General features: G+C 48.5%; 1 protein-coding gene across 2 annotated transcripts in view; it reads left to right on the top strand.

Moving 5' to 3' along the window:
- LOC147895586 (ARM repeat superfamily protein) overlaps nt 1-14159 on the top strand; it is a 264407-nt gene that overhangs the window by 15551 nt on the left and 234697 nt on the right. For both annotated transcript variants that reach the window (XM_087383313.1, XM_087383312.1), the window contains exons 3-4: nt 8153-8317; nt 8456-8545. In XM_087383313.1, coding sequence (XP_087239439.1) covers nt 8153-8317; nt 8456-8545 — 255 coding nt within the window. The remainder of the gene's footprint in view (nt 1-8152; nt 8318-8455; nt 8546-14159) is intronic.

Below are 14159 nucleotides of genomic sequence, written 5' to 3'. Positions count from 1 at the left end.
GCGTGATAGGAGAACTCGGAGCGACGCTGGAGGGTCTCCTCCAAGAGGGCTCTGGCTCGAAGGGCCTGGATCCGAAGCTCCTCCGAGCCCGGGGAAGACTGCTGAAGTCGCTGAATGGAGGCGAGGTCCCTCCGAAGAGCTCTCTCTCTGTCCCACCAATCCTGTCGAACCTGTAGGGCTGCGAGCTGGCAGATCTGACTGGACTCCTGCAGAGCCTGCGCGACCGAGTCTACCAGATCCACTCCCTCCCCCCAGTCTCTGTCCCAAAGATTGCAAATGCTGCTGCGCACGTCCACCCTCGAGAAGATGGAGTCGGGAATCCTGCATGAACGGGGGGGGAGAGTCTGGGCTGCCGAATCTAATAAAAGGAGCACAGGCGCATGGTCGGAGAGTGTCGTCCCTGGAACTATACCCGCCTGGCCGCCTCTGTTGATGGCCCAATCACTGACATAAAACCTATCAAGCCTCTCCAGGAGTCTGCCTCCTTCCCTGCGGAAGCCCCAAGAGAAGTCCAGGCTCCCGTGCCAACGCCGGAAGGACGGGTCTCTCCAACTGTCCCTCCCTCCTGTCGCGAAGATGAAAGAGTCCCAAGCTGACTGCTCTGCCTGAGCCATACCTGTGAACTCCGGATCTCTACCCTGCTGGTCCTCCAAGGTCTCCAGATTGTTGAAGTCTCCTCCAACAATCCAGGAATCCATGTCTGGAAGAATCCCTGTAAGTGTCCTCCAGAAGGTGGCTCTGCATCGGAGGTCTGTGGGAGCATAAATGTTGAGGATTCCTATTTTGGATCCCTCCAAATTCAGGCCTACCCAAAGGGCTCGGCCTGGGATCAACGTGCCGTGACCGAAAACTACCTGGGCTAACTGCTCGCACACGGAGGTACAGACACCCCCGCTCCTCCCTTGTGCGCCGATCGAAGGCTCCCAATAAGTGTAGGAGCGTCCAGGGAGAACCTTCCCGCAGCTACGGGAATGAGCCGCAGAAAGCTTGTGCTCCTGGAGCAGCAGTACATCCAATCGACCAATCACTGCAGGCTGAAGTTCCTGTCGCACAATGAGCTTCTTGGGACCACGGGTGCCCGAAGAGTGAAACCCGTTCACATTCCAGGATACGAGGTGTAGGCTCATGGAGAGGGATGGGGGGCTGCGAACAGCTGTCTGCTCGCGGTCGAAGTCGAAGAAGAATCAGACATATCGGAATGGAGGCGCTGCCGCTTATGAGAAGGTTTGGAGGGGGAGACGGGGTCGTTCTGCCCGTTCTTCAACACCTTCAGCAATGGCGAGAGGCCTCTGGTGCCATGAGCAAATGCTTTCTCGAGCCAGCCCGAGATCTCTGAAGTGGTCATCCCGTAGAAGGTTCGGAGTTTCTGTTGGGACCAAGCTCTGACATCCTGGGGAAGAGGCCATGACAGGGGGGGTCTGAGGATCACAATCAGTCGGAAGCGTTTGGCAGCGCAACGCCACCGCAAGCGCACATCGCCCTCGGACCACTGAGTCTCGAGGAGCTGCCCACCGGACGGGCCTATCCAGGAGCAAATCTGGGCGTGTGTCTGCTCTCTGAGAGCCTCCCATACCGAGTCGTCTGTCCAGGTCTCGGTGCCATCGCTGAGGAACGTGAAGGCGAAGCTAGGGCCATCCCTGGGAGCCAAGGCAGCAATCTTCCCGTCCGCCCCTTTGCGGAGCAGGAAGATACTAATGTCGAGACAAGCCGGGAAGGTCCCAAGGTCGGCCACATCCAGGTAGTCCCAGGGGCCAGATTTGTAAAAGTCTCAAGGAAGCTCTCTCTCCTGGAGCTGAGACCCAGCTGAGTCTGCCACTGAGGGGCTAGCGGGAAGGGAAGCCTGCTCCACTGGTGGTATAGACTCCGGGTGTCCTGCCATCGGGGGGGGAGGGGGAGGAGGCTGCGGGATAGGCGACTCGGGCTCCACGGAGGCGACTGGCGGAGAAGGTGGAGGAGGTGGAGCGGGGGCTGCACTCGGCTGGAAAGCCGACGGTGCAGCTAACTCTGTAGGAGAGGCGAGGGGGAAAGGGGGGGGAGGGGGATGGGGATGCATCTGGAACTGGGGCTGAGGGGGAGGGGGAGGAGACTGAGGAAGAGGAGGCGGGGGCTGAAACTGCGGGTCGGGCGAAGGGGGGAAACTGGGGAGAAGGCGGGGGGGTGGGAGAGAGGAGGATCTGAGGCTGAGGGGGGCGGGCTGCCGTCGAAGAAGAAGCTCTCCCAGGTCCCTGGGGCATCTGCCTGTCAGGTCTCTGGAGTGCTGCTGCAGGAAGGGTAACCTCTGCCTCCTTGCCTTTATCCGAAATCTTCTTGTTCTTTCCTCTTTTCCTTCGAACCTCGGTCCAACCGCCCACTACCTCTGGCCCAGGCTCCGACTGCCTCGGCTCCTCCTGACGTGGCTGTCCGGGGGGGGGTGGGGGCGGGGAGGGTTGAGACGAGCTGGCGAAGCGTGGACAAGCAGCCGCCAAGTGCCCAAAGCCGTGGCACCGCAGGCACTGACCTGGCTGTCCGGTGACTATCATGCTCTGGGTGATGCTGCCGGCACCTGTCACAATCTCGATCACTGCAGGGAGAGTCGCAGGATCCGCCACAGCCACACGGACTCGGGGAGCTCCTGCCGTGGTCACCGCGTCGGCAAAGGTGTCGTGCATGACCCAGCCAAAATGGGAGCCCAAGTCCCTGACAATCGGCCGCAGCTCAGTAGCAAGCCCTGGAAAAACTAGTGTCACTGGGTGGCGAGGTATATGGAACCGAACATCGAAGTCCGCTGCGCTGAAACCACGGTGCCACGGGACTATCATGATGATCTTCCCATCCACCGATGTGGGGGAACCGGCAATCAGGTTGCTCGCAGCTTTCTCACTGGAGAGTTTGAGCCAGAAGATGCCCCTTCCCATAAGGGCCACCTCCTCAATATGGCCACCCTCTAGCAGGAGAGTGGACTGGAGCCAGTCCCTGATGGTAGACCTCGAGGGGGAGTGTCCAATGACTCTACCGTAAACAGAGGTACGAGCAAAGTCAATGGCTACCTCCTGAACACGGGATGATTGTTGCTCTGTCAGGATAACGCGGTAGGCATCTGGAGAGGGAGGGTCCGACTGGGCCTCCGGATCCGGGCAGGGGGCTGCCATACCGCCAAGACTAACTGCAAGCTTCCGATGAGGAAAAACAGGCTGCCACCCAAGAAGGGGATGAAGCGGGAGGTGGAGCCTGGGGGTGAGGCGGGCGAGGCGAAGTGAGGGGACGGGGGGTCGAAGCGGAGGGCGGGGTGAAGGCTGCGGGGTGCGGGGAGTACGGAAGGGCGCGGGAGGGCCGGGGGGGGCGAGGTTGGAATGGCGGGGGTGGAGGGGTGAAGCGGGGGGCGGGGAGAGCGGAATGAGGCAGGGGCGGGTGAAGCGAGGGGGTGAAAGAGCAGCGAGGGGGCGGGTTGGAGCGGGGTGGATGGCGAGGGAGCAGCGAGGGGCGGGTTGGAGCGGAGGCGAGGCGAGGGCGAGGCGGGCTGGAGCGAAGGATGGAAGGCAAACTTTGACATAGAGAATCGTCAGGATTGGCCCTTGGGACTTTACACTAGCAAAATAAAGCTTAAAAACAGTTTTGCAATTGAAGGATTTGTAATTCCTCCATTCTCCTTACATGTAGGATCATGGTCATGTTTCATCAATGTTACCTATGGTAGTCATGTGTTGAATTAGGTTACTAGGATGGTATGACCCAAATGGCAAGAGTCATGCAAACAACAGGATGATGTGGCATATCATAGTCTTATTATCATAGTTCACATGTCGTGTCCAATACTTGCTCCAAAATAATCATGAAGGGGAGACTTGAGGGTTAACGGTCTTAAACTTTCTCAATTTACCATAGGATTCGATGTTGATATATACGATAGAGGTGAACAACTTGAATATAGTGGTTTACACATTATAAAAATGCCTTACATTGACTCAAACATTTCTGATTTGGCAAAATATGGAGTCATTTTTTCCCAATTCCATAGATTTTCGTGCCTCTGTACAACTAAGGAGTCTTTTATCACTCAATGTAGTAATTTGATCACTTTACTATTACACAAGAGGTATAATCCAAGAAAAATAATGAAAAAAGTACGCACAATCTTAGATATGAAGTCTTTTATCGATGGTGTATCAGCCTTAGGTACGTTTAGAATGATTGAACATAAGTTGAAAACAAAAAGCGGGGAGCTGATTAGCCCGTTTTTATTTTAGTTTCAAAAGAGATTTTGATTGAGTATGTGTGCTTTCTAAGTTAGTAATGCAATTTTGCCTCTTTGTAGGAAGCGATACATAAGTGTAAAGGGTCCATTTAGCTTTTTATGTTTTAAATGAGAGAAAGAAAGAAAGAAAGAAATTTTATTAAAGGTCCACGGAAGGCCATACATGGCCTATGGGACACAAAATCATCCGAAAGGAAAATACATCATCAACGATGCACCAACTAGGTGGCCTCATCGTAATACCGCTAAGAGAAGAAAAGAAAGAAATAAATTTTATTAGAGTATTCGGAAGACCGATGGGTCTATGAGACTGAAAGAAAACCTGATACAAATCACAGTAAGGGTGGAGCTACTAAAATGAGCATCATCACCCGTGCTGAATCCTAGATCATACATAATCAAATACATTTGGGTATGATAATGAAAAGAGAAAAGACTGGAGCGGAGCGGGTTCCTCCGTATGTCATGTTGCCCTAGCTAGTGCATAGCTGGTGATGGGATGTTGGAGTCCATCAAGGGGTCCTGTGCGTCTCGGTCTCCTGGAGGAGGCTCGACGTAAGACTAGAGCTACCGTGACTCCTGTGGGGCGTATCCCGGGTCTAAACAATGACGGGAGGTCCCCTAGAGTGATCTGTGTGTGTTGCGGTCGTCAGGTCGGGGTCTTTGTCACGTCTGCGGCTAGACACTGGGCGATCAATGTCACTCGATGGGAAGAACTTTGTGATCCTGCTCTGAGAGGTGTCTGATGGTGTGGCCAAGCCCTGTCGCCTGAGTAAGTACTCTCTGTGTCGGACCCCCTCGTGAATGAAGCCGCGAGACATCTCTGATCTGGGTAGGCGAGGAATCTGGAAAGGAGCTCGGAGCCGTCTCTGAAGAGACAGTGGTAGTGACCTCTGATCTCGTAGTACACTGGGCACCTGAAAATAAAATGCTCCTCCGACTCAACCTCCTGACAGTCGCACAATATGCATATGCGATGCTCCCTGGGGATCCCCTCTGCTCTGCTGCTCTCTATGCGGAGGTGGTGTGATGATACTTGAAACTGTCCGATGGAGATCCGTAGTGAGTGAGGCATATGAAGCTTAGTGTACCACGGTGGTGTGATGAATCCCTCCTCCGAAATACGAAGACAGTAATCTTTGTAGAAACTCAGCTTCATTGGGAGCTCCCTCGGCTCCAACCAGGTCCTGAAGGTGTGTAGCTGCAAGAGATCCTCTCGAATGACCTGGTTGGTGTGTGGCCCGATCGGAATGGTAGGTGGGAGTACCGGAGGGGCATCTAAATTGTACTGAAAAGGAGTTATCCTATCGATGTGAAACCCTAGTCTCACCAACCATCTGTGAGTCCGTGCATACCAGCATCGCTCGTCTCCCTCTGTTGCCAACCTCATGGAGGAATCGAGAGCCAACCATGGCAACCTCTGTCTCCCTGATGTGCAATCCCCATATGATCTAACCCGGTGTAGATATGTGATGGTCTGAAAGGCTGCATCTAGCTGGAGTGGAGAAGCACCAAACTCGGCTTGAATGGTGTGATGTGGTACAGATGGTTTTCCTCAGATCATCTGTGAGAGCATGAGGATCTGCAGGCGCTCCACTCGTGTCCACTCTATCTCTGACATGTCAGGTCCCCAACAAGGGCTGCCATACATACTGGCTGGTCGGACCAAGGAGTGGAAGAGAAGAGCCTTGGTCCGAGGGTCCTAAAAGTGGGAGTGGAAGCAGTGTCTATCTAGCCGAGTTAGTGAGGTGTATCCCCTACTCAGTTTGGCATGCATTGTTGGTCTCATCTTGAAGATCGGGCCGGAGAAGATGACCCCCAAGTAAGTGTATGAGGATACGATCTCAACTGGTGACCCACCGAAAGTAAAAGTAAACTGCTTCCGTTGCATGTTTGCTCGAGAGGTGTTAAAGATCATGACCTTGGTCTTGCCAAGGTTGACCTCCAAATCATGGGATAAACAAAAAGCCTGCAGTGCATCTAGGTGTCGTTGGAGCGCCTCGGGTGTGGACGACAAGAGTGCCACGTCATCTGCATAAAGAAGAATCCTGATGATGATCCTGGCAAGTGAGCAACCGGTCCCTCCGGAAGTCCCCATGAAATTCTCAAGCTCATTGATGTAGAGGCCAAACAGGGTTGGTGATAAGGGGCAACCCTGTTTGACCCCTATGGTACTCAAGATCTCATCTGTCCAACCTGCACCTATCCGAACTCGGCCTGAGACTCTCTCATAAAGTGCCATGATTGCCCAGATGATCTCCTGATCAAATCCCAGTGTCTGTAGGCGTGTGATGAGACGAGCTCGAGGTACTGTGTCAAAGGCTTTGCGGAAATCCACAAAGCATCAATATACTCTCTCCTTCCGTGATCTGGCCTCCTCATGACACTCCTGAGTATGAGTATGTGATCCAAAGTCCCATGGTCTCCCCTGAAACCGGCCTAACCCTCCGCTCTGAGCCCTCTCGTCTTTGCGAACAGGCTGACCGACGCATCTAATACTGCTGCATAGATCTTGGACATCACATGTCCAATCATGATAGTTTATGGGATTCCCTGCCTTGTGGATGGGGGTGATGGTGTTGAGTGTCCAAGTACAGGGGATGCCAAGGCAAACAGTGTCATTGAATAGCTTTGCTAGGATCGGGGCTAACGTGTCGATCCCATATGCGATAAACTCAATGCATAGCCCCTCGTGATCCTTAGCTCGGCCATTGTGTCGTTTCAATGTCGCATCCTTGACTCCCCCTCTAGTGAACAGCGTGCAAGTGGTGGGGCGAGGTGTGTGTATGAGATCTGGAGAGAGAGAGAGAGAGAGAGAGAGAGAGAGAGAGAGAGAGAGAGAGAGATTATTCATGTTTTTTGGAAGATTTTGTTTCTTGACTTGCTTGCTTTATTTTTGCTTAGTCACCTTCTTCCTTTCTTCTTTATTTCTTGTTTTCTTTCTCTTTTGTTTATTTGACGTATTTTAGTAAGGGTTTGCTCAAGAGACTCTGCGGGTCTTTAGAAACCCAGTATAGCTGCTTATGCTTGGGCACTAATGACGACATGTGTTGCTTTGCTTGCTAAGTATGTCTTCCTTTTGTTTTTCATAAAAGTTTTGGTTTACCTCTTTTTTCTTCTCTTTCATTTTCTCTTTTATTTTCTATGTAGATTTTTGGTCTTTAGAACAACAAAAAATCTAAATTTGTATGATTGGACTTATTCTAGTCTTACAAGGGTATATATAGGTTGTCTTGTGTCAACACCAGTCATACATGATGTAAGCATTTTCTTTCACACGATGGCCACTCTCAAAATAAAACAAAACAAAAGTGGCGACTCAGATGAGTAAGCTTCCGCTTAGTTTGCAAGCCAAGCTACCTCAAATGTTATGCGACCTTCATACATGGGTCTATAAAAAGACACCACGCATTTCTTGGGCTTTAGGTTGGTCATATTTCAGTACATGTTGTTTCTTTCTTCAGGCTTAGGATATTCACTCCATGTATCATCATTTGTTTGATTGTGGTGTTGTGATGCCAACATTTGTTCATTGTCCACTGCTTTGAAATAAAGGTCCTGAGTGTGCAAATGAACTTGGTTAGGAATGACAGGGAACCATCTGTTCAGTTATGCACTGCAAGTATACATCGGTGTGCAGATGCTACGTGTACAGCTAATTTAATATAATGCCACAAGACGAACCTAATTTTATATAATGCAACAAGACGAACCAAATCAAATTGGACCAAAGAAAATGCACTTGTGGGTATAAACAATGCCTCAGATGGAAGCTCTCAGTTGAATCATTCTTTCATTTTGTTGTGCACAAATTGGTGACATCTACAACATGCTCATCTTACCACTCATTTTATCACTTCTAATGAAAACCCACTTTTTTTATTGCACTATTGCTGCTTTAATGTTGGCTGAATGTTACAGGTGATGGACATGCTTACTCATATCAATAAGAGAGTGAAAGACCAGCCCTCCATCAAGCTGCCTCTCCTAGATTTGTTAAGACTATATCGATCCAAAGATTCTGCACCTATGGTGAAGAGTTTCTCTTTAGTTTACATGGAGATGGCTTTTGATCGGCGTTCAAAGGTCATTTATTCAAATCTTCTTTTGAACTACAAGCTAACATTCGTCTAAAAGAGACCATCCTGCTGTGGCTATCACATCAGAATAACCACTTTTAAAATTGATGTGACTTAGTGCAAATCTATATTGTTTATATTCCAGGAGGAAGCGGATTTAGCCCCTGATCTACTGGAAAACATATCCCAAGTGCCAGTCAAACATCAAGATATTCTTCTTCGAATGGCTGCTAAGGTTTCCCTCAATCGTCATGCTAATACCCTTGAAGTGCTTTTGTCATTGCTGCTGCTTAACACTTCACCAGTGCAAGTGAGGCTGTAGTTTTTGATTTTGTTGATTTGATTCAGATTAAAGGATTGTTATGGGCAGTAGATTGAATGCATTCTGGGTAGGCCAGTGACAATAGTTACCTGGTGAAACTTTGTAAGGGATCCTGTAATGAGGTTTGAGATATTGCATCCTAGATTATGGTGTCAATTACACACTTATGGGGCCTTAGTCATCATGTTATTATATTGTGTTACACATTATTATATTATAGGGTCTTAGTCATCACGTTATTATATTATTGTGCTACACATTAAGATTCACGCTGTCAGTTATGTAAAGATAGTGATTTATATCTAGGGGCAAAAAGGCCTTCTACCTCTGAAACAAAATCAGAAAATTACGTGGTTCATTCATCATGTCAATTGTATGCATGAGAACATGGTGGAGAGGGAGAGAGAGAGAGAGAGAGGATAGGCTAGGGAGAGAGAAAGTGATACTCAAAGAGAGACATAATGAAATGGAAATGAAATGACTAGAGCAATGAACCAAAATGAAAGTACTCACATGTGTCTAGACCAAAGAGCTTGTAGCTTGATACTTGATTGATTTGACACTAGACAAGTACAACTCTTATATAGAGCACACACACATATATGAACACCTATGCATACTGACTCAACTTGGCTTCATATTCTAACATCCCTCATGAAGGCAAGGTGAGAGACTACTGGAATAGAACCAAGGACAGAACATGAAAGTGACAGGACTACTAAACTGTGCAATGTATGAACTAGACATGGCTCCCATGCCAACTCAGAGGCTGAAGTCTGAGCATGGTTCAGAGGTCGGACTGAGCACTCACATGGCTTTACATCCCAAACATGACTCAGAGGCTAATGTCTCAGCGTGGATGCATGAACAACTTAGAGGTCTAGAAGACCAATGCACCAACATCCTAGAACTCATATGCCAGGCCTGATAACTAGACCCTATCGCTACCAATATATGGCTCCCATAGTACATCCCCCTCTTGACTCTAGGGACTAACTAGAAACATGGAGTCACACACCAAACATATAAATCATTTTAGGAGGACTATCCAAGGTAGAGGACCTTTATTTGACTCTTCAAACATTCTTTTTAGAGGGACTACTCAAGGTAGAGAACCTTTTTTTTTTTTTGGGCAAAAAAGAGACTTCTATTAAGTAAGAAAGAAACTCGCTAGAGCAAGCTTTGAGCGGAAATACAACATCATGAAATCATGAGGATAAATAAAACCCTCTCAAAGTGAGGTGGAAAACAACCAAGGCTGAGGCTGAAAGTGCCACCTCAACCCTGTAGGAGTCTCAGAGAAGAAAGGAGAATCCTTCCATTCCCTAAAGAAAGAAGCCCTCCTAGCTGAGGCTGCACGGGAGTCTCCCTGTATACTCATCCATATGGCCATCAAAGTATGTACGGTGTCTGTCCAGATACTAGCCAAAGTGTGCGAGGGATGAACCTGAGTACCCTCCATAGCCTCTGTGCATCTGGCTCTCCAGATATGCCAGGATGCTATGCTCGCTAAAATCTCCCAAGAAGTATCCACAGAGGCATGTACATCTGTAAAAGGAAGGTGTGGTACCACATCCAACGAACATGACTCTATCTGATGACGTCGAACCAAAAAGGCCCGAGAGGAGTCCAGTCTCTCATACAATACCTGAGGCCCTGTAAGAGAAAGCCAAGCCACTGAGCCCCATGTCATAAAGAATTGGGAGTGGGCAAAGTGACTGAAAATCCTGGCTACCCCCATCCAAATTGTTGGAATATGGAAGCAAGAACTAGAAACTAGAAATGAAATAATAACAAGATTGAAAGACAAGAAATACCTTGAGAAGAGTGTAGACAAGACACAAGCTAGACAGATAGATTGCAATGATGTGACCCATGAATATATGGGCCAAAGTACAAGACATAAAGCAAGAGTGCTTATGGGATAATTGTAGAGGTGCCACATGGCACACACTCAAGACACAAAGACTAGACTAGACTTACACAAATGTAGACTAGGAAATAGTACACTTAGTGTGCACTTATCTCCAACACCCTCCTTAAGTGGACACTAAGAGTAAGAGAGAAAAACAAGACTAGAAGACAGACATAAAGACCGATAGACTGAGAGACAAGACAGAAGACATGACAGACAAAGATCCTAAGACACCCCTCCTCAAGTGATATCCTCATATGGGTCCACAAGGGTAGGGACAAGATGGATCTAAAACAAAACACAGTCAGATTGATAGACAAATAGACAGACAGACAAGGCTAGATAGACAGAAGACTGACTGTAGTCAAACAAAAAGACCAAGACACTAGAACCCCTTGACCTACATCATCGGTGGTCAAGGTGGTAGACAAGAAATAGAAGTAATCAGGAAGCCCACTTCTCATCATATGAGGAAGGAACAGCAGGATCTGTTGATGGAGATGCTGCAGCAACATGGGCTGAGGTAGATGCAGGGGCTGATGTAGAGGGTTTGGAGTAGCAGTCCCTCTCCCGGTGATTATCACGGCCACAAATGGTGCATGGATGAGCCTTGAAACAGTCCTTCTCCATATGATTAGTTTTGCCACAATGGGTGCAAGGCTTTCTTACCTTAGAACTTCCTTTCTTTGCTAAAAATGCAGTGTCAGTTACCTTTCGTTGTTGAGTTCTTTCTTCCTCTTGGAGAGCATTGATGATACCTTCAAGAGAAGGATTATTGTGATACTTGAAGGTAGTGACAAGAGTAGCATAGGTGTCAGGTAAGCTTTTGAGAAGCACATCAATAGCAATATCTTCGGAGATGGGAGACTTTACTGATGCAAGCTGAACCATAAGACTGCGAAGATAATTGACATGAGAGGCTATAGTAGCTCCCTCCTGCATATGTAGATCAAAGAATGAGATCATAAGTGCAATCTTAGAGTTTTTAGATCTGGGTCCAAAAAGGGTATCCAAAGTGATCCATGCTTGAGAAGCAGACTGTATGTCGGAGATGTGATGAATGTAATCATCTCCAAGACCGAGCAAGATGATAGCATAGGCTTTGTCGTTTTTGGCATTGGGAACATAAGTGACAACTTGCTCAATGTCGGACTCTTCGGGAGTAGCACGGTGAACAATGTCCCAAAGACCTTCTTTCATAAGATGGCACTTGATTTTGATTTGCCAAGTATGAAAGTTAAACCCATTGAATTTGTCGATAGATATGAGAGAGTGAGAGGAAGATGCCATGTGGGAAGGTCTTACCTCTTGCTAGGATGCAAGGGCAGTGTCTATTCCCTTACAATATTGCAGAAATAAATGAAAGGAGAGATCCAAGAAGCCGGTTCTCTCACCACTTTGTCAAGGCCATAGCATATGACAGCCCATCGAAGCAGGAGGAACCAGCAAAAAAGAGAGACTGCTCAGCAAACTGAAAAAGGCAAAGCACAGTACCTTAATCCCAGGCAGAGGCAGAGGTGCAAAAAGGGGCGCAATCCAGGAGGTCGAACAGATGGCGCAGATCTCCGTGAAGATGGCGCAGATCTCGAACAGCAGCTGGAGAAGTGCGGCCTGTGCAGGTACGGATTCCGTACAGTCGTACGAACTGTACGGACTGTACGGACACTCTCGTACGTTGATGCAGGTGCAGGAGTGACAGCTGGAGCGGGAGCTGATGGGCGCAGATCTGGAGCTGAACTGCGCAGATCTGGCGCTCAGATCTGGCAGAGATGGTGCGCAGATCTGGAGCGGAACTGAACAGATCTGGCGCGCAATGGCGTGCTGTGATGGTGGGACAGAAAGAGGCGGGCAGATCTGAGCAGGAACGATAGCAGCGTGAAGAAGACGAGCAGAAAATGGAGATGGCGACCAGCTGAGCGGAGCAAAAGTCTGAGAAGAGGCGGCTATGGCTACAGTAGACTGAGGAGAGAGAAGAGGAATCTACATGGCTCTGATACCATGTTGGAATATGGAAGCAAGAACTAGAAACTAGAAATGAAATAATAACAAGATTGAAAGACAAGAAATACCTTGGTCCTTGAGAAAAGTGTAGACAAGACACAAGCTAGACAGATAGATTGCAATGATGTGACCCATGAATATATGGGCCAAAGTACAAGACATAAAGCAAGAGTGCTTATGGGATAATTGTAGAGGTGCCACATGGCACACACTCAAGACACAAAGACTAGACTAGACTTAGACAAATGTAGACTAGGAAATAGTACACTTAGTGTGCACTTATCTCCAACACAAATCATCCTCGCCTGTCTGTAATCCCATAAACAATGCTGAATAGTCTCCGAAGCAGAGAGGCAACGAGGGCAAGTAGGGTCGGCTCTGAACCTGGATCTTCAAAGGTTCACTGCAATCCCACCATGGATAGAAAGCCAAAAGAAGAGAGTGATCTTTCTATTCCTATGGGATTTTCAGAGTCTTCTCCAGAAGCACCTCTACAGATCCGCAGTGATATCAAATGTCTCCCAATGAGGAACTCTGGAAGGTCTCCAACCTCTACTACTGAGCTGAAATCTCCTGGCATTACTGATCGTGTAACGAAAGAAGGGGATGCTCTTCTCTCGATGCCCTGCATCAATCCACTCCCACTCTCCAGGGTCCCACTGCAAATACCTAATGGAAACTCCCCCGTAGAGCCAAAGCCTCCAAGACCCGATGGAGAGTAGCCGGGGGTCTGGGTCGAGGAACCACTTTGAATCTGATCCCTGCACCAAAAGACCTACAACCCTGATAGGCTGAAAAGCAGACTCACAAGATGTCCTCTGTGGATCTGAGCAATCTGCCACCATCTTGCGTATTAAAAACTAAAGCATCCTCCTGTGCATCTCGAAAGGCCAAAACCTAAAGCGGAACACCGCCTCTCGTAAAAGTACTTGCCCAAGTGGAGCAAGTGAGTGGTATATCATCTGTGTCTACTCACTCCTCTTGAAGGGCTGCCTCAATCTGCAAGATCCTCCTTGCACTCCCTCTGAGATGTCCTGTCAACTGAGACTGGGTCTCCTCTGGAAGCCTGCGGAAAGCTTTCCAAGACCCCAAAGATGATGCAGGTCCCCTCTCCCACCTGGACCACTGCATGTAGAGTGAAGCACCAAGTGATCTGCCATGATCATCTAAAATACTGTCATTCCACATGATGGGTTGCCTATCAATCTCTTCACGAGAGGAAGAAGGAATCCTCTGAAGAGTACTTCTGAAACTGGCCCATGCTTTCAGAATGACAACCATGAGAGGGGACGAAGGTGATCTGAGGTGTGCTGTGGTGAAGATCCACCTAATACTACTTATCCAGTCTCCTTCTGAATAAGGTGTGCACCTTTGTATGTTGCTAATAAGAAAGGCCTTTTACGGTTCCTGCCCTGGCATAAGTCCCCGCACCACCATCTTGCATAGTAAAGCTCTGCACTGTAAATCTGGATCAATAATATTGAGACCCCCTTCCTGTGTAGGGAGGATGAGGGTCTCCCAAGCCACTCTGGCTAAGGTATCTGCTGTGCCATCAAGCCCACTCCAAAGAAAATTTCTGATCGGTCTCCTAAGCTGAGTGATGCAGTCCCT

Source organism: Dipteris shenzhenensis, chromosome 13, assembly GCF_047967505.1.
Source record: "Dipteris shenzhenensis isolate YYH24624 ecotype China chromosome 13, Dip_SZ_1.0, whole genome shotgun sequence".
In the NCBI taxonomy this organism is placed as follows: domain Eukaryota; kingdom Viridiplantae; phylum Streptophyta; class Polypodiopsida; order Gleicheniales; family Dipteridaceae; genus Dipteris; species Dipteris shenzhenensis.
This window is presented reverse-complemented; position numbering and strand designations above follow the sequence as displayed.